Source organism: Euprymna scolopes, chromosome 46 (genome assembly GCF_053919585.1).
Source record: "Euprymna scolopes isolate OS-2025 chromosome 46, ASM5391958v1, whole genome shotgun sequence".
Taxonomy (NCBI): Eukaryota; Metazoa; Mollusca; class Cephalopoda; order Sepiida; family Sepiolidae; genus Euprymna; species Euprymna scolopes.
This window is the reverse complement of record NC_136527.1, coordinates 123,564,235-123,584,169: the sequence shown is the minus strand read 5'-3', so window position 1 is coordinate 123,584,169 and position 19,935 is coordinate 123,564,235. Positions and strand designations below refer to the sequence as shown.

General features: G+C 30.5%; 1 protein-coding gene across 3 annotated transcripts in view; it reads left to right on the top strand.

Annotated features, from left to right (window-relative positions):
• LOC145271148 (uncharacterized) overlaps positions 1 to 19,610 on the top strand; it is a 127,942-nt gene extending 108,332 nt beyond the window's left edge. For 2 of the 3 annotated variants that reach the window (XM_080126685.1, XM_080126684.1), the window contains exon 2: positions 16,181 to 19,610. In XM_080126685.1, the coding sequence (XP_079982811.1) occupies positions 17,791 to 18,606 (816 nt within the window). In that variant the 5' untranslated portion in view covers positions 16,181 to 17,790 and the 3' untranslated portion in view covers positions 18,607 to 19,610. The remainder of the gene's footprint in view (positions 1 to 16,180) is intronic. The other variant, XM_080126686.1, reaches the window with a different exon arrangement.
• The last annotated feature ends 325 nt before the right edge of the window (positions 19,611 to 19,935 follow it).

Sequence of the window (19,935 nt, the reverse complement as noted above, 5' to 3'; positions counted from 1 at the left end):
ACCATTAAAATGTTTTTCGTTTATTTTGTTAATATGGATTTTTAGAACTATTACTCCAATATCAGAGCAATCAATAAATTTAACTAAGGTTTTTTTTTCCACTTAAAATCGAGATATAAATATATACATATATTACTAAACTATCAATTTAGCGCTATTTCTCTATATAATACAAATTCAGCTAGACGGGTGTTCACTGTTTGTACATATTATGATCTACAGGGTATATAAGAAATTCTGAGCGATAGTAACCACCCCCAACACAAAAAAAAAACTCACGTAAGGCAAATGAACGATGTTAAATGTAAAAATCGAAAAAAAAAAAAAGAAAACAAAAAACGAACGTTAAAAAAAAATCACACATGAAAAATGGCTTAAATAAGCTTGTTTTGATATTAAAATTGAAAACATTGGTGGGTACCCGGGTGTTTTTGGGTGTGTGGTCGGGGGTGTTAATGAAAACCTAAGAATAAGCGAAGTAAAAAAAAACCCAGAAAAAATGAACGTTACGTGAAAAATGCGTTATATAAGAAGTTCTGAGCGATAGTAACCCCCCCCCAACACACAAAAAAACTCACGTTACGTGAAAAATGGCTTAAATAACACAGGTTCAATATTTAAATTTAAAAAATCGAAAGAAAAAAAGACATCTCACACCACGATTCGAACCCAAAACGTTTACATAACGAACCAACACGCTAACCAACTGAGCTAACACGACGTACATGAAATTTAGTCAGTTCTTCAACTATTTAAACTAAATCAGGTCATGACGTCATCTGACGCATGCGTAGAACCGATCTCGTCATGAGAGGGCGGTTTTTGTTGACCCCCTCCCCCTGTAGAATTGTTGATTTCAGGGTGAAAAAATTAACGTTTTTTGCCAATTTTTCGATATTTTTCGGGCGAAGGATGGAGCTTCAATATGATACCAAGTTTATTAATTTTTGTTCTGTCTGTCGAAAGTTTTTAGCGGACACACAAACACACATACAAACATACATACACACGTTTTCGCTTTTATATATATAGACATGCGGGACGGGGGGTACCCGGCGTTGCCCGAGTGTTTGGAGGTGTGTGTGTGCTCGGGTGGGGGTGGGGTGTTAATGAAAACATACGAATAAGCAAAGTAAGAAAAAACAAAAGAAAACAGAAAAACGAACGTTGAAACTTATCTGAAAAAGTACCCGGGCTGTGGGGGGGGGGGATCAAAACATTAGAATAAGCGCAGTAAATATTTTTAAAAGTTAAAACTTAAAAAATCGTAAAAAACTAACGTAAGGCAAACGAACGATGTTTAATATAAAAATCGGCAAAACAAAAACAAAAAAGAAAACAGAAAAAACAAACGTTAAAACTGCTTTAAAAAATCTGAAAAATAAAAACAAACAAAAAAAAATTGAAAAAATAGCCTAAATAAGCCTGTTTCAATATTAAAATTTAAAAAAATCGGTGGGTACCTGGCGTTGACCCGGTGTTTTTGGGTGTGTGTAGTCGGTCGGGGGTTGGAAGTGAATTAAAAAAAAAAAAAAAACAGAAAAACGAACATTATGTGAAAAATGGCTTAAATAACCCTGCTTCAATATTTGAATTTAAAAAATCGAGAAAAAAAAGAAGACATCTCACACCACGATTCGAACCCTAAACCTTTAGATAATGACCCAACGCTCTAACAACTGAGCTAACCTGACACACATGAAATTGTGTCAGTTCTTCAAATATTTAAACTAAATCAGGTTATGACGTCGTCTGATGCAGGCGTAGAACCAATCTCATCATGAGAGGACGGTTTTTGCTGACCCCCCTTTTAGAAAAGTACTGATTTCAGGGTGAAAAAATTGACTAGGGGGGTACTAAGGGAACGACCATTAAATAATTATGCGGGTCGCCATGGAACTCAACGCCCAAGGAGTATCAAAATAGTTTTCATGATATGAAGAAATTTTTTTTTTCCGAAAAGTGGGTGATCACTTTTCCATCTAAATTTAACTTAAAACGAGCACCCACTTTCTGGCCACCTGAGGAAGGGGCATTTATTTTCGTGTCGGGCGATGGATAGGGCTTTCATATGAGATCAAATTTGTGAATTTTTGTTCGAAAATATTTAGCAGACACACAAACGTACATACATACATTTTCGCTTTTATATATATACTAGCAGGGGGTACCCGGCGATGCCCGGGTGTTTAGAGATAAATCAAAACGGGGTGGGGGGGTGGGTAAAATAGTTTTTAAAAATGTTTTGGTAGGTTAGTATGAGGATCGAACCCGAACCCTTGAGGCAAAGTTGGAAATTAAAGTATGAAAAAAAAAAAACGGTGCGACGTTAACCATTGGGCCACCGCGACATGCAACGGAGACACGCTTGAATTTATTTATTTAACTATTAAAATCAGGTGGCCGCAATAAAAGTTAACTCTGCTGCTTCCATTTGACCTAATTAAGAAGGTCAAATAGCAGTCACGCAGTTAACTTTTGCGCCGAGGCAGCGTTTAGGTTTGTTTACCCAAATTTTGACTGTTCTTTCCCCAACAGATGTTGGGGAGGGGGAAACCAGCTCCCAATTGTCCAGATTGAATAGCAATTGTCTGATATACAACATTGATCAAAGCTGATTGCCTCTGGACGTTTCCCGGCATGATGCCGAGAACGTTGTTAACTTTGAATCAGTTTCGCTTTTTATACGAATCAACACGTGAGAAGCCAAAATAGCAATAATTTTGTAAAAGTCGACGCATTCCCAAATCCTAGACGCAATTCCTAGATATTATTATCTATGGCCTATATAAACACTTCTAAGCCATTGTTACCCCCCCCCGGGAGCGTGTGCGAGAAAAGCCTTTGCGAGACATACACAAAATGGTCACACACATTTTGCCTTTTATATATATATAGACTAGCGAGGGGTACCCGGCGTTGCCCAGGTGTTTGGAGGTGTGTGTGGAAACTCCGGGGATGGTGGGGGGGGGGTTAAAAAAAAGAAAATGTTTTTAAAAATGTTTTGGTAAGTAAGTATGAGGATCAAGCCCGAACCGTTGAGGCAAAGTTGTAAATTAAAGTTTGAAAAAAAAAAAAAGTGCCATGTTAACGATTACCCCACCGCGAGATGCTAACGGAAACACGTTTGAATTCATTTAATTACTTGGATTTGGCAGGTGCCCGTTTTGATGAGTTAATGAGGTCAAGTTTGACTGCGGGATAGTATTTCATTTACTGCAGAACGCTTTTTTTTATTTTTTATTTTCCCAAGATGTTATAGGAAAAAGACTAACCCACATGCGGCGAGCGACAAATGTTGAATATTTATCTTCCCAAAGTCGAGCAAATTAAATAGACAGGCGAGCTTCGTTGTTAACTCTGAGATATTATGATTTATATGTGATATAAAAAGTTTTAAAAAGTTGTTAGGCGACCGACTGCTTCTCTGAAAAAAGCCTTTTGTAGACATACATAAAAAGTGAACACACATACATACATACACACATACATGGGTCATTCCATGTCAATTCCTCAGGCCATTACACCCACCGACACCAAATTACTTTAAATTATTACTTTAAAATATTCCCCTTCAGGAGTTAGGAAAATTTGCCAAATTATTTGGTCTTAAACCTTACTGTTCGGATTTTTTTTGGGGGGGGGGTAAAATTTGCATATTTTGTTTCTAAATTTATGCTGCAAAACGTCACAGAATTTCATGTTTTATGTCTGTAACTTGGTAGGAAGGGCATTTAGAGACTTTTTTTTTTTTTTACATAAACGTCACCACTTATCAAGGCTGATAGGCCACTCAAGGATAAGGGTTAAAGAGTGTAGAGTAGTCAAAAGGACAATATAGTAATCAATAATAATGGAAATTCGGTAAATTTGTTAACTTAAGTGAAACGGCTCATCAGAAATTTGTTCACGTTGGACTTGAAGACAACCATATTATAGACAGCTGGAAAGCAGGAAAACGGAAGACAATTCCACAGGCGTGCAGTTCTAAGAAAGAAGCTTTGATCATGGAATCTGTTTAGGTTTAGGCACAGATAAAGAGTGGGGAAAATTATTGATAGTGTTTTCAGCTAGTCTAGTGTTTCTTGTGAAAGTTTGGCGAGGGGGGACCATAGATTGAAGCTCAGTTGAACACTTTCCATGAAAATAACGATAAAGCAGAGACAAACTCGCAACATCTCTTCTGTGAGACAGAGGTTGCAGCGAAGAGAAAAGGACATCTCCCACCAGGCCACGAAGTCTATTTTGAACCTTATCAAGGCAGGACAAGTCTTTTCTAGCAGCTCCTGCCCAGATGTGGCAACAGTATTCCATCCTTGGACGTATCTGGCTCTTATATAGATAGAGATATGTTGAATCCGAATATTTAATTATTTTAACCTCATACTTGGTAGAAAATAAAATTTTTCTCACCCAAAAGCATGTCCCCCAAATCATCAATTTTTTACCTTTTTTTTTTTTTTTACGGTCACTCTAGACAAAATATGTCCTCTTCAATTTTCATAATATTTTTTTGATAGCATCTACTATGACTGCTTAAGTTTTCAAAAAAATTTTGTGAGGGTTTCTAGCCTACTCTAGAAGATATGGGCCTGCGAAGAAGATAGTCTTTGTTAATATAAAAAGAAAATAATTTAAATATATTTTGCAGATAGAAGGGTAATATTTGTGCCAAATTTCAAGTAATTCAGTGTCTGTGGGTGTAATGGCCTGGTGAATTGACATGAAATGACCCTTTAATGTATATATATATATATATATACATATAAAAGCGAAAATGTGTGTGTGTTAGTGTGTGGACTATTTGTGTATGTTCGGCAAAGGCTTGGGGAGGATATGGTTGACTATTATAAAAATTGTGGGGTCTGCGTCCGCGCCTGGTCCACAAAAAAAAAAATTTTTAAATGAAAAAAAAAACGTTTATAAGTTTTTTATATACATAAGATTGTACATAATAATACTTTGATAAGTATGTTTTAACTTAAATAGGGGGGGTATAATGAAAATAACGATAAAGCAGAGACAAACTCGCAACATCTCTTCTGTGAGACAGAGGTTGCAGCGAAGAGAAAAGGACATCTCCCACCAGGCCACGAAGTCTATTTTGAACCCTATCAAGGCAGGACAAGTCTTTTCTAGCAGATGTGGCAACAGTATTCCATCCTTGGACGTATCTGGCTCTTATATTGATAGAGATATGTTGAATCCGAATATTTAATTATTTTAACCTCATACCTGGTAGAAAATAAAATTTTTCTCACCCAAAAGCATGTCCCCCAAATCATCAATTTTTTACCTTTTTTTTTTTTTTTTTTTTTTTTTTTTTTACGGTCACTCTAGACAAAATATGTCCTCTTCAATTTTCATAATATTTTTTGATAGCATCTACTATGACTGCTTAAGTTTTAAAAAAAAAATTGTGAGGGTTTCTAGCCTACTCTAGCCTGTGAAGAAGATAGTCTTTGTTAATATAAAAAGAAAATAATTTAAATATATTTTGCAGATAGAAGGGTAATATTTGTGCCAAATTTCAAGTAATTCAGTGGCCTGGTGATTTGACATGGAATGACCCTTTAATCTGTATATATATATAAGTGAAAATGTGTGCGTGTTAGTGTGTGGACTATTTGTGTATGTTCGGCAAAGGCTTGGGGAAGAAGGGGGGCGCTCCGGGGTAGGGTTTCTGTTTCTTAGAACCTTTTATATGCTTCCTAGATTATAATATCTTCGATTTACAAAAGGAGCTCGAGTGTACCTTTTACTTGGGCGACTTTTACACACTGTTTTTGCAGTATTTCTTAGTCTCCGTGTGTTTATTTGGCTTTTCCCTATATAAACGAAACTGATACCGTAGCAAAATGAACCTCCCCGGCACTCATGCTCGGGACATCCAGAAAGAATAAGGTTTGATCAATGTGGGGGAAACCCCTTATATAAGACAATTGCTATTCCATTTGGACATATCCTATGTAAAAAGTGTTAAGTTCTCAAAAAAATTTTGAAGACATGACTCTGCGAAACGCATGGTAATTCAGTGAAAGATTGATAAAGACAATCCTCCTAATACTCCCAAACTCCTCAAATGTTCATATTGTGCTGAGTAATTTCTTAAACTATTCAATAAGATAATCTTCGTTAATTTAAAAAGAAAATAATTTAAATATATTTTGCAGATATTGCATTTTGTATGGTACGGACAGATTGTCTTTACCAAGTGATAAGCATTGACTCATTTGTGCCAAATTTCAAGTACTTTGGTGCCGGCGGTTGCAGATTTCAACTTTTGTTTTAACCAATGACCACCCGTCTAGGTTGTTTGTTTGGGGTTTTTTTTTACTGCATATCAACCGTTTTTAGGTTATTTAATGCCGAATCCAGTGGTTTTGTAGAAAAAATTTTTTTTATAGAATATATATATATATATATAATTTTTTTTTTTTTTTCAAGGCGGTTTCTATTTAACCCATAGTTGGGACCCTAACAGGTACCACCACTCTGGGTCAGAGTGGACCTGGGAGCAATGGCAATTAAGGGGGCCAAAGTTAAAAAAAAATTTTATCTGCCAATTTTAATCTAAGCATTTGAAATGGTGGTTTGGGTGGGGTTTTTTTACGGCATATCAACCCTTAATTTATTTTTATTTCTGACTCATCTTTATTAGTTGTTGTTTTCGATTTTTTATTGGATTTTTTATTCAGAACATTTCGGCCAACTAATTCCTCTAAATCCAACCTTGATCGTTTCTATCGCAGTTGATAGAGACGTTGAATCTCTACAGTTCTAGATGAACATTGTCTGAAGATAGTGGTTTCAATCTCACCCAAAGGTTAATTGGCCAAAAATGTGGTGAGACGACAAGAACTACGGATGGCAGTGATGGCTGAGAATGCAGTTAGGAGATTCGAAGTTCCTATCCGTCGCGGTTACCACCTGACGAAGGCCAGAGGAATAGTTGGCTGAAACGTTATGAATAAACAAAACCAATAAAAGATAAAAAAACAACAACTAATAAAGATGAGAATAATAGTCCGAAATAAAAATAAATTAATATATATAATGCTCATCTCAAAAAATGAATTCCAATTAAGGAATAATATATATATCAACCCTTTTCAGGTTATTTAATGCCGAATCCAGTGGTTTTGAAGAAAAAAATTTTTTTATAGAATATATATATATATATATATTATTTTTATTTTTTTTTTTTCAAGGCGGTTTCTATTGAACCCATAGTTGGGACCCTAACAGGTACCACCACTCCGGGTCAGAGTGGACCTGGGAGCAATGGCAATTAAGGGGGCCAAAGTTAAAAAAAAGTTTTATCTTTGCGGTCTTTAGCAAACTATTCAGCCAATTTTGGGTCTAAACATTTGAAATTTTATATAAAGGGTATTCAGACATGCAGCAAGCTTTTTGATTAGTTTTTGGGCGAAAATTTGGCTGCTAAGAGGTCAAACTTCAAAGAGTTGTCCTTTGAAGACTCTACCAAACTTCTCTGCCAATCTTGGTCCTAAACATTTGAAATTTTAGATGTAGGTTGCCTGGACATGAGTCAAACATTTTAATAGATACGATGATTGCAACGTCTTGTCAGACGAGTTCCACTCCCTCAGACACTGAAAGTTCATGAGCCCGAAAATGACATAATTCTGCTGGCGAATTCACATGCTCAAGCAGACATAACACTAAAGGCAGTCATTGTTATGCATACATATATATACACACATGCATACATACAGAGTACACATTATGCACACATACATACACATACACATACATGCAAACATACACAAGACGGTCATTGGTATACATACATGTAAATATATAGTCATACATACATACATACATACATGTCTATAAGCATACACTCATATACCCATATGCATACACAATGCATAATACACAAACATACATATACATACCCACATGCATGCATACACATATACATACATATATATCCACATATACAAATACATACATACATATACTTACACATATGCACATATATATATACATACACTTACCTACATATACATACACATACACAAATACATGCACATATACACATACATATACATACACACGCATATACATACACACATGCATACATACGCATACGCATATATGCATATACACACATACATGCATACAAACATATATAAATGTATATACATACACACAGACACATATACATACATATACACATTCGACTGAGCTTCAATCTATGGTCCCCCCCCTCGCCAAACTTTCACAAGAAACACTCGTCTAGCTGTAAACACTATCAATAATTCCCCCCACTCTTTATCTGTGCCTAAACCTAAACGTAGATTCCATGAACAAAGCTTCTTTCTTAGAACTGCACGCCTGTGGAATTGTCTTCCGTTTTCCTGCTTTCCGGCTGACTACAATATGGTTGTCTTCAAGTCTAACGTAAATAAGTTCTTGATGAGCCGTTCCATATAAGTTATCAAATTTACCAAATTTTCATTACTAATGATTACTATATTGTCCAATTTCTACTGTACACTCTTTAACCCTTATCCTTGAGTGGCCTCTTGGCCTTGATAATGTGGTGATGCCTATGTAAAAAAAAGATATAAATACATATAAACACACATTTACATATATAAATATACACACACACACACACACACATGCATGTATAAATATGCATACACATATAAATATACATATACATACATAGATCCATATAATTATATATATATATATATATATATATATCGTCTTCGTGTGTCAGGTCATGTCATATGCTACTGGTACCATGTAACCCAGTACTACCTGCCTTATGGTCGGGTCACCGGCAACTAAACTGGTTCCCCCACCAGACTTGTTTGGTGAGGAGGGCGGCTAGTCTCCCTGAAGGATTAAAAACAAGACCTTCCAAAGGGCAAATGAACTCTTTTTCTGGGTCAACGGCCAACTAGCACCGTGTATGTTTGTGTGTATGTGTATTGGGGTGGAGAGGGCTCCCGTAAGCCGTGGTGAAGGCAACCTTTCTAGGAGAAGCAAATCTCTGATTTAAACAAACCATAAAGCGGAAGACCATTACCCGCATTAAGCTGGTCTGCAGTTTAATTTGTTGCTGGCTATCTTGCTCTTGCTTGTTGCTGGATCTCAACATTTTGAACCGAGAGAGAGACTTAGCTGTCGTACAAAGCTAAGACTCTGTAACATCATCTTTGTATAGATACTCCCTCAGGCATTTGGGCTCATGGATTGTAAATGTCTGAGGGAGTGGCACTCGTCTGACAAGACGTTGCAATCATCATGTATATATATATATATAGATATATATATGCACATAAAGTTATGAACAGTACATAGGGCCCAAGCAGGGTTAGAGTTTATAAAAAATAGATACCTGGAGTGCCATCAGCTATAATCAAAACCAAATCTTATTAAAATTATTTATTATAAGGTCATAACAATTAAACAGCAGTCACTCTGAAGAAAAAAGATGACAGCGTGACACACAAAGTAACACGCACGCTATCACATTAATATAGAGACGAGCGGGACCTATGAAAATTCCTTTGGGAACTAATTAAGAAATAGAAGTCCAGCAAAAAATCCTTGCATAAAAATATATAAAAAAATACATTGTACACATGTTTATAATATTTCTGCTATTGATAATAAAACACCATAAATAATAAAAATACATTGTAGACATGTTTATATTTCTACTATTAATAATAAAATGACATAAATAAAAAAATACATAATAATAAAATAACATAAATAATAATAAAAAAACATAAATAATAATAAAATAACAATAAATAATAATAACATGACATAAATAAACATAAAATAACATAAATAAACATAAAATAACATAAATACAAATAAAATAACATAAATACAAATAAAATAACATAAATAATAATAAAATAACAATAAATAATAATAACATGACATAAATAAACATAAAATAACATAAATACAAATAAAATAACATAAATAAAAATAAAATAACATAAATAATAATAAAATAACAATAAATAATAATAACATGACATAAATAAACATAAAATAACATAAATACAAATAAAATAACATAAATAAAAATAAAATACCATAAATAATAATAAAATAACATAAATAAAAATAACATAAATAAAAATAAAATAACATAAATAAAAATAAAATAACATAAATAAAAATAAAATAACATAAATATTAATACAATCACATAAATAATAATAAAATAACAATAAATAATAATAACATGACATAAATAATAATAAAATAACATGAATAATAATAAAATAACATAAATAATAATAAAATAACATAAATAATAATAAAATAACATGAATAATAATAAAATAACATAAATAATAATAAAATAACATAAATAATAATAAAATAACAAAAATAATAATAAAATAACATTAATAATAAAATAACATAAATAATAATAAAATAACATAAATAATAATAAAATAACAAAAATAATAATAAAATAACATAAATAATAATAAAATAACATAAATAATAGTAAAATAACATAAATAATAGTAAAATAACATAAATAATAATAAAATAACATAAATAATAATAAAATAACATAAATAATAAAAAAATAACATGAATAATAATAAATTAACATACATAATAATAAAATAACATGAATAATAATAAAATAACATTAATAATAAAATAACATAAATAATAAAAAAATAACAAAAATAATAATAAAATAACATGAATAATAATAAAATAACATAAATAATAATAAAATAACATAAATAATAATAAAATAACAAAAATAATAATAAAATAACATAAATAATAATAAAATAACATAAATAATAGTAAAATAACATAAATAATAGTAAAATAACATAAATAATAATAAAATAACATAAATAATAATAAAATAACATAAATAATAAAAAAATAACATGAATAATAATAAATTAACATACATAATAATAAAATAACATGAATAATAAGATAACATAAATAATAATAAAATAACAATAAATAATAATAACATGACATAAATAAACATAAAATAACATAAATAAAAATAAAATAACATAAATACAAATAAAATAACAAAAATAATAATAAAATAACATAAATAATAAAAATACATTGTAGACATGTTTATATTTCTACTATTAATAATAAAATGACATAAATAAAAAAATACATAATAATAAAATAACATAAATAATGATAAAATAACATAAATAATAATAAAATAACATAAATAATAATAAAATAACATAAATAAAAATAAAATACCATAAATAATAATAAAATAACATAAATAATAATAAAATAACATAAATAATAATAAAATAACATAAATAAAAATAAAATAACATAAATAATAATAAAATAACATAAATAATAATAAAATAACATAAATAATAATAAAATAACATAAATAATAATAAAATAACATAAATCATAATAAAATAACATAAATAATAAAAAAATAACATAAATAAGAATAAAATAACATAATTTAAAATAAAATAACATAAATAATAATAAAATAACATAAATAATAATAAAATAACATAAATAATAATAAAATAACATAATTAATAATAAAATAACATGAATAATAATAAAATAACATAAATAAGAATAAAATAACATAATTTAAAATAAAATAACATAAATAATAATAAAATAAGATAATTAATAATAAAATAACATAAATAATAAATAAATAACATAAATAATAATAAAATAACATGAGTAATAACAAAATAACATAAATAATAATAAAATAACATAAATAATAATAAAATAACATAAATAATAATAAAATAACATAAATAATAATAAAATAACATAATTAATAAAATAACATAAATAATAATAAAATAACATGAATAATAATAAAATAACATAATTAATAAAATAACATAAATAATAATAAAATACCATAAATAATAATTAAATAACATAAATAATAAAATACCATAAATAATAATAAAATACCATAAATAATAATAAAATACCATAAATAATAATAAAATCACATAAATAATAATAAAATAACATAAATAATAAAATAACATAAATAATAATAAAATAACATAAATAATAATAAAATAACATAAATAATAATAAAATAACATAAATAATAATAAAATAACATAAATAATAATAAAATACCATAAATAATAATAAAATACCATAAATAATAATAAAATAACATAAATAATAATAAAATAACATAAATAATAATAAAATAACATAAATAATAATAAAATAACATAAATAATAATAAAATAACATAAATAATAATAAAATAACATAAATAATAATAACATAACATAAACAATAATAAAATAACATAAATAATGATAAAATAACATGATTAATAATAAAATAACATGAATAATAATAAAATAACATGATTAATAATAAAATAACATAAATAATTATAAAATAACATAAATAATTATAAAATAACATGAATAATAATAAAATAACATAAATAATAAAATACTATAAATAATAGTAAGATAACATAATAATAAAATAACATGATTAATAATAAAATAACATAAATAATAATAAAATAACATAAATAATAATAAAATGACATAAATAATAATAAAATAACATAAATAATAATAAAATAACATAAATAATAATAAAATACCATAAATAATAATAAAATAACATAAATAATAATAAAATAACATGATTAATAATAAAATAACATAAATAATAATAAAATAACATAAATAATAATAAAATAACATAAATAATAATAAAATAACATAAATAATAATAAAATAACATAAATAATAATAAAATAACATAAATAATAAAATAACATAAATAATAATAAAATAACATAAAAAATAAAATAACATAAATAATAATAAAATAACATGAATAATAATAAAATAACATCAATAATAATAAAATAACATAAATAATAATAAAATAACATAAATAATAATGAAATAACATAAATAATAATGAAATAACATAAATAATAATAAAATAACATAAATTATAATAAAATAACATAAATAATAATAAAATAACATAAATTATAATAAAATAACATAAATAATAATAAAATAACAAATAATAATAAAATACTATAAATAATAATAAAATAACATAAATAATAATAAAATAACATGAATAATAATAAAATAACATAAATAATAAACATATATAGATTAGAACCTAGAAAGGCTCTGTCTGTGGGGCATTAGAATATGCCTCACCCCCTGCAGAGGGTAAAAGTCCCTCAATGGCGGTCCTGGATATGACCTTAAACTATATCCAATGGAAAGTCCCCAGCTTGTGGGCTTTAGGGAGTGTGGAGCCACCCTTTAATTACCATTGCTCCCAGGTCCACTCTGGGTTAAATAGAAACCGACTTGAAAACAACAAATATATTCTATTAAAAATTTTTTCTTACAAAATCTTTTGATTCGGCATTAAATAAACCGAAAATGCCGTAAAACAAAAACAACCAACCAACCAACCAAGAACCTAGAAAGAACAAGTAAATTACAAGGAACTAACTTATTATATTATTGTCACTCAATCATACACCTCCAAACCCCCAGGCAACGCCGGGCTGAAATGCTAGTTTTATATATTATAAAGTTGCGATGTCAAAAATGAGAAAATATATCCATATGACTTGCGTGCATTAGCTTGAGTTGAAACCAAAATAAAAACTTATATATATACTAGCAGGGGTGCCCGGCGTTGCTCGGGTGTTTGGAGGTGTATGCTGTGCAAAAAAAGCAAAAAGAACAAAAAAAGATGGTTAATTTTTTAAAACTTTGACCCCTATTATGACCCCTTAAAATTTATAGTTTCGGGCTCAAATCACTTTATTAAGTTAGATCCAGGTTCAAGGAACCTATATCTAAAATTTCAAGTGTCTAGACCCAAAATTGTCGGAGGAGTTTGGTAGAGTTCTTAAAGGTCAAATCGTTGAAATTTGACCCCTTAACAGCCAACTGTCTGGCTGACACCCGTCACATCGATCTTCCCAAATCTCAGTACCCGATATTTCAAATTTCGAGTCTATAGACTAAAAATTGACAGAGTTATTGCGTAGGGAAATGTACACAGACAGACACACAGACAGACACGTTCATATTTATATATATATATATATATATATATATATATATATATATATATATATAACTTGAGTTTCTTCAGCCATAATCGAAAAATAGATTACTGGACTGGCATCAGCTAAAAAAAATATATCTATATGTATATATATATATTGTTCCGCCCCGTAAAGACCATGTGCTCCATTGTTTAGAGTGTTCTAAATCTTACGATGGAAGGTATAAACACATCTCCAAATTTAAAACTCTGAAGACATTTTGTCATATTTTAAAATCAAAAGCACTTTAAGTCCTCAAAATACTTTCAAATAATAAAATATTAACGGGACCTGTGGAAATTCCACAGGGAACCGATTCATATATTGATGTTAGGGTACGCTTAAATATGATATTTTAATTCTTGCAGATTTCGTATATATTATTAAAGAGTTAATGTTCTATCGATTTTTATATTCTATAAAGTTGCGATTTCAAAAATAAAAAAGATATGTCCACATCATTCTATATAAAAGCGTATAAGATAGCAAATTTAGATTTGCAATTACAGAATATGATTCTAATTTTTTCCTTTGCTCTTTATTCTAACACTACACTAAGTTTACTGTTTTATTTCGCTACAGTTGATATTGTGTAGAACAATAAGAAAATCATAGTGAACAATGCATTCAACAAAAGTTCACACACATTTCTAGATACCTATATCTAATAAGTTCAAAAGAAAGGACACACTTAGGGAGGTATTTTGGTGGTCAAGTCACTAAATAGAGATTAGCTGGTTTCCCGGCATAGCCCAGGATGTAATATAGATTGACTGAAATACATGTTCTAGCTGGTTTCTAGGCGTTGCCAGGGATGTAATATAGACACATTATGTTGTATATTACCTGTTCTCTTCTCCCTAAGGTAAAACAATTTCATATACATGCTGTAAATTACCTACGCTAGGGATAAAACATGAACAATACCAGTCCTAGGGTAGATAAAACAAATAATACATAGAGATGAAAGATTCCTCTCCCCTAAGAATAAAACATATATTCAATATCTGCTTTTGTTTTTTCATTGTTTATACGGTCCCGAGCAACGCCGGGTAGCCCTGCTAGTTCTATATAAAAGCGTATAAGATAGCAACGGATACACACTCGAGTCAAAACATTAGAAATGAATGTGCTGTTGCGCTAGTCATAACTTTTAAACAGCAGTCACTCGGAAGAAAAAAGATGTACGCATGACACACAAATAACACACGTTATCGTATTAATATAAAGATTAGGGTTTGTATTACTGTACACATAGATTCGAAAAAGTTGTCAAAAAACAAATATATAACAAATAAATGTTATCAAAGGCAAGATAAGTTACTTTTCTATCAAACTGGATATAATTTTCGTGTTTTTATTCACTGTAACATGTTTATTCAGCTCGAAAAACATGCAGTGTTTACCGATGTATTAAAAAAAAAAAAAAAAAATATTAAAAAATTCAAAATGGCGGCCGATTCAGTCTTTGCAAATTGGAGGACGCAAAACGCCTTGTCTTGTTTAGAGAACGCCATTACTGCACATGGAAAGATAAGACGAAAATCATTAGTATGACCAAAAACTTGATTAAGCAAGCTTTAAAATGACACCAGTTTCATTTTTCTACCTGGAATAGTTCATGAGATATACGCATTTGTAATGTTCCCAAGACTTTTGAAACACCCTGTACATTGAGCGAATTTCTAGCAGTATTTTGTCTAGTTTATTATTTATAACACCTTTTCTCGAACTTACCGTGTTTAAGAGATAGTCGGCCGCCATTTTCAATTGTCCAATACATTGGTAAACACTGCATGTTTTTAGAGCTAAATAAATATGTTATATCGAATAAAAACACAAAAAATGTATCCAGTTTGGTAGAAAAGTAACTTATATTGCCTTTGATAACATTTATTTGTTATATATTTGTTTTTTGACAACTTTTTCGAATCTATGTGTACAGTAATACAAACCCAAAGATTATATGAAATTGATGAAGAGGCATAATATCCAATCTTTAATAATTATTTGTCTTTATTTCAGACAATTCAACCAATGTTGGTGAAAACAGACGAAAAATTTCTGCTGCAAATTGTGATGAGCGTCGAACGCAAGCTTTGGAAAGTCGAACAACTTACAAAAAATCTGCTAATTGACATTTTTTTTCATGAGTAAAAAAAAAAATGTTTGGAAGCAGACAGTTGTAAGAAACCATGTTCATTTGTAATATGCCATTCTGGAACATGTTAAAAAGGGAGTGTGTCGAAAGAAATTGAATGCCTACTCCTGGAGGGAAATTGAATGCCTACTCCTCGAGGGAAATTGAATGTCTACTCCTCGAGGGAAATTGAATGCCTACTCCTGGAGGGAAATTGAATGCCTACTCCTGGAGGGAAATTGAATGTCTACTCCTGGAGGGAAATTGAATGCCTACTCCTGGAGGGAAATTGAATGTCTACTCCTGGAGGGAAATTGAATGTCTACTCCTGGAGGGAAATTGAATGTCTACTCCTGGAGGGAAATTGAATGTCTACTCCTGGAGGGAAATTGAATGTCTACTCCTGGAGGGAAATTGAATGCCTACTCCTGGAGGGAAATTGAATGTCTACTCCTGGAGGGAAATTGAATGTCTACTCCTGGAGGGAAATTGAATGTCTACTCCTGGAGGGAAATTGAATGCCTACTCCTGGAGGGAAATTGAATGTCTACTTCTGGAGGGAAATTGAATGCCTACTCCTGGAGGGAAATTGAATGTCTACTCCTGGAGGGAAATTGAATGTCTACTCCTGGAGGGAAATTGAATGTCTACTACTTATTTTTTTAAATTATTACCAAAACATTGACATTTTTTTTTTTTTAATACCAAAAACTCTGTTAATTGACACTTTCTGGTGAGATAAAAAAAAATTATGGATGGAAGCAGATAAGTGTTAAAAAACCATATTTGTGTGAAGTGTTCAACTTTGAAACACGTTAGACTCAATTGTAAGTCAAAATTATTTTTAAATTACCAACAACTTTGTTAATTGACACTTTCTCGTGAGATCAAAAAAAAATATATATGGAAGCAGATAAGCGTAAAAAACATTTGTGTGAAGTGTTCAACTTTGAAACATCTTAGACTCACTTGTAAGTCGAAATTGTTTTTAAATTACCAAAAATTACCAAAATCTCTGTCAATTGACACTTTCTTGGGAGATCCAAAAAAAAGTTATGGAAGCAGATAAGCGTAAAAAACATTTGTGTGAAGTGTTCAACTTTGAAACATCTTAGACTCACTTGTAAGTCGAAATTGTTTTTAAATTACCAAAAATTACCAAAATCTCTGTCGATTGACACTTTCTCGTGAGATTCAAAAAAAACATTATGGAAGCAGACAAGTATAAGAAACCATATTTGTGTGAAATATGCGACGTTGAAACACGTTAGACTCAATTGTAAGTCGAAATTTGTTGTTTTTATTACCAAAAACTCTCTTAATTGAAACTTTCTGGTGAGATCAAAAAAATAAATATGTATGGAAGCAGATAAGCGTAAAAAAAAACATTTGTTTGAGGTGTGCGACTTTGAAACACGTTAGACTCAATTGTAAGTCGAAATTTTTTTTTTTTTAATTACCAAAAACTGTTGATTGACACTTTGACCCAAAAAAAATGATGGATGCAGACAAGTGCAAGAAACCATATTTGTGCGAAGTCTGTGACGCTGCGTTTGTGAACGACTGGCATCTGAAACGACATGTAAGAACTCACACAGGAGAAAAACCATACAAATGCAACGAATGCGGCAAGGCTTTCTCACAAAGCTACAGTGTCAAGATACACATGCGAATTCATGACAGAAGTGACGATCCGCACACGTGCCGTATATGCGGTTCCGAATTCTCACAGCGATCACTTTTAAAACGGCACATGCAAACACACGATGTCGAGGACGGGGATGGGTACACGTGCAAATTGTGCCCGTCATCGTTCGCCAGTGCATCACGTTTGAAAAACCACATGACCACGCAGCATCCTGGAGAGACGCCATATTCATGTGAAACGTGTCACTTGGGATTTCCGACGTCCGAACATCTGAGCGTGCATCAGCGTGTTCACGATAAACAGAAGTCGTTTTCCTGCGACGTCTGTAGGGCCGTGTTCACTGAGAACGCGGATTTGATAGCTCATCTGAAGGCGCACGTCCAGGGGAAGGCCTACTGCTGCGAGGTTTGCGACTCCTCTTTCTCCCAGCGTTCCGACCTGAAACGGCACGTCAGGACTCACACGGGTGAAAAACCATTTTCCTGCCAGGTGTGTGGCTCAGCGTTTTCGCAGGGTTGGCATTTGAGGCGACACATGCGGGCGCATTCCGACGAGAGACGATACGCATGCGACGTGTGCGACGCGACCTTTTCACAGAGCTATAGCGTAAAAATACACATGAAAACTCACAGACAGGCAATTACCTCAAAGACAACGTCATAAAACCATATATATATATATATTCCTTTTTAACTGTATCGTTACATTACAAATTTCTTGGACCCACATGCTGTGTGGTACCATCACAAAAGAACATGCCTACTGAAGATGGAGAGAACTCGAATGCCTGTTGAAGATGAGGAGAACTTGAATCCCTACTGGAGAGAACTTACAGACAGGCAATTACCTCAAAGACAGCGCCATAAAACCATATATATATATATATATATATATATATATATATATATATATATATATATATTACTCTGTAAGTGTATCGTTACATTACAAATTTTTTGAACCCACACTGTGTGGTACCATCACAAAAGAACAAACAAATAAAGAAAAGGAAATAAATAAAAATTCGACTCGGCAAATACCTCAAAGGCAACACCATAAAACCAGATATAGATATAATTAGTTTTTTCGGGGGGAAAAAGAAATCAAGCAGAGTGCTCAATTATAAGTAAAATCTGAAAATACGAGCTTATTTATATTTTGTTTACAGAAAGTTTTTAGATGAGACAAGTAATTGGTACCATCGGTTTCAAACCCGATAATTAGGACCGTTTTAGATGCACATATTAAGATTTCTTCAGCCAATACAATATATATATATATATATATATATATTGTTTTAAAAAAAAACAAGACTTCAAAGAATGGGTTGATAGCAACAAAAAGTGTATTTCATTGTAAGTTACAATTGTTTCAAGACCGTTCGGACAAATTCAAACATTATGTCATTCGAAAATTTTCACAAGAACAGCCTTTCTTCAGATTTATTGAATAAAAAATGCTTTAACAATAAAACATTATGGAAAAAAAAAACATTTCCTTTATAAGGAAAAGAAAACAAGTGAGACACCTTTACCTCTATCGTATCTTTGAAAAGTATTTTTTTTTTATTTATATATCTACCTATTTTCGTATCTCTATTAAAAAAAAAAAAGAATTTCAAACTAAACATCAAACGTATGTCCATTAAACATGTTTCATAAATATTATTTATCGATTTCTTCAATTGGATTTCTCTTTAACTGTATCGTTACATTACAAATTTTTTAGACCCGCACGCTGTGTGATACTATCACAAAAGAACAAACAAATAAAAATCCGACTCGGCAAATACCGCAAAGGCAACACCATAAAACCAGATATATATATATATATATATATATATATATATCTGGTAAAACTGGTAATTAGTAAAAACCTGAAGAGAGTGCTCAATACTTTTTTTTTTTACAAGGGTGTCACCACTTATCAAGGCCCAGAGGCCACTCGAGGATAAGGGTTAATAGGTATACATTAGTCATTGTGATTTTAGCA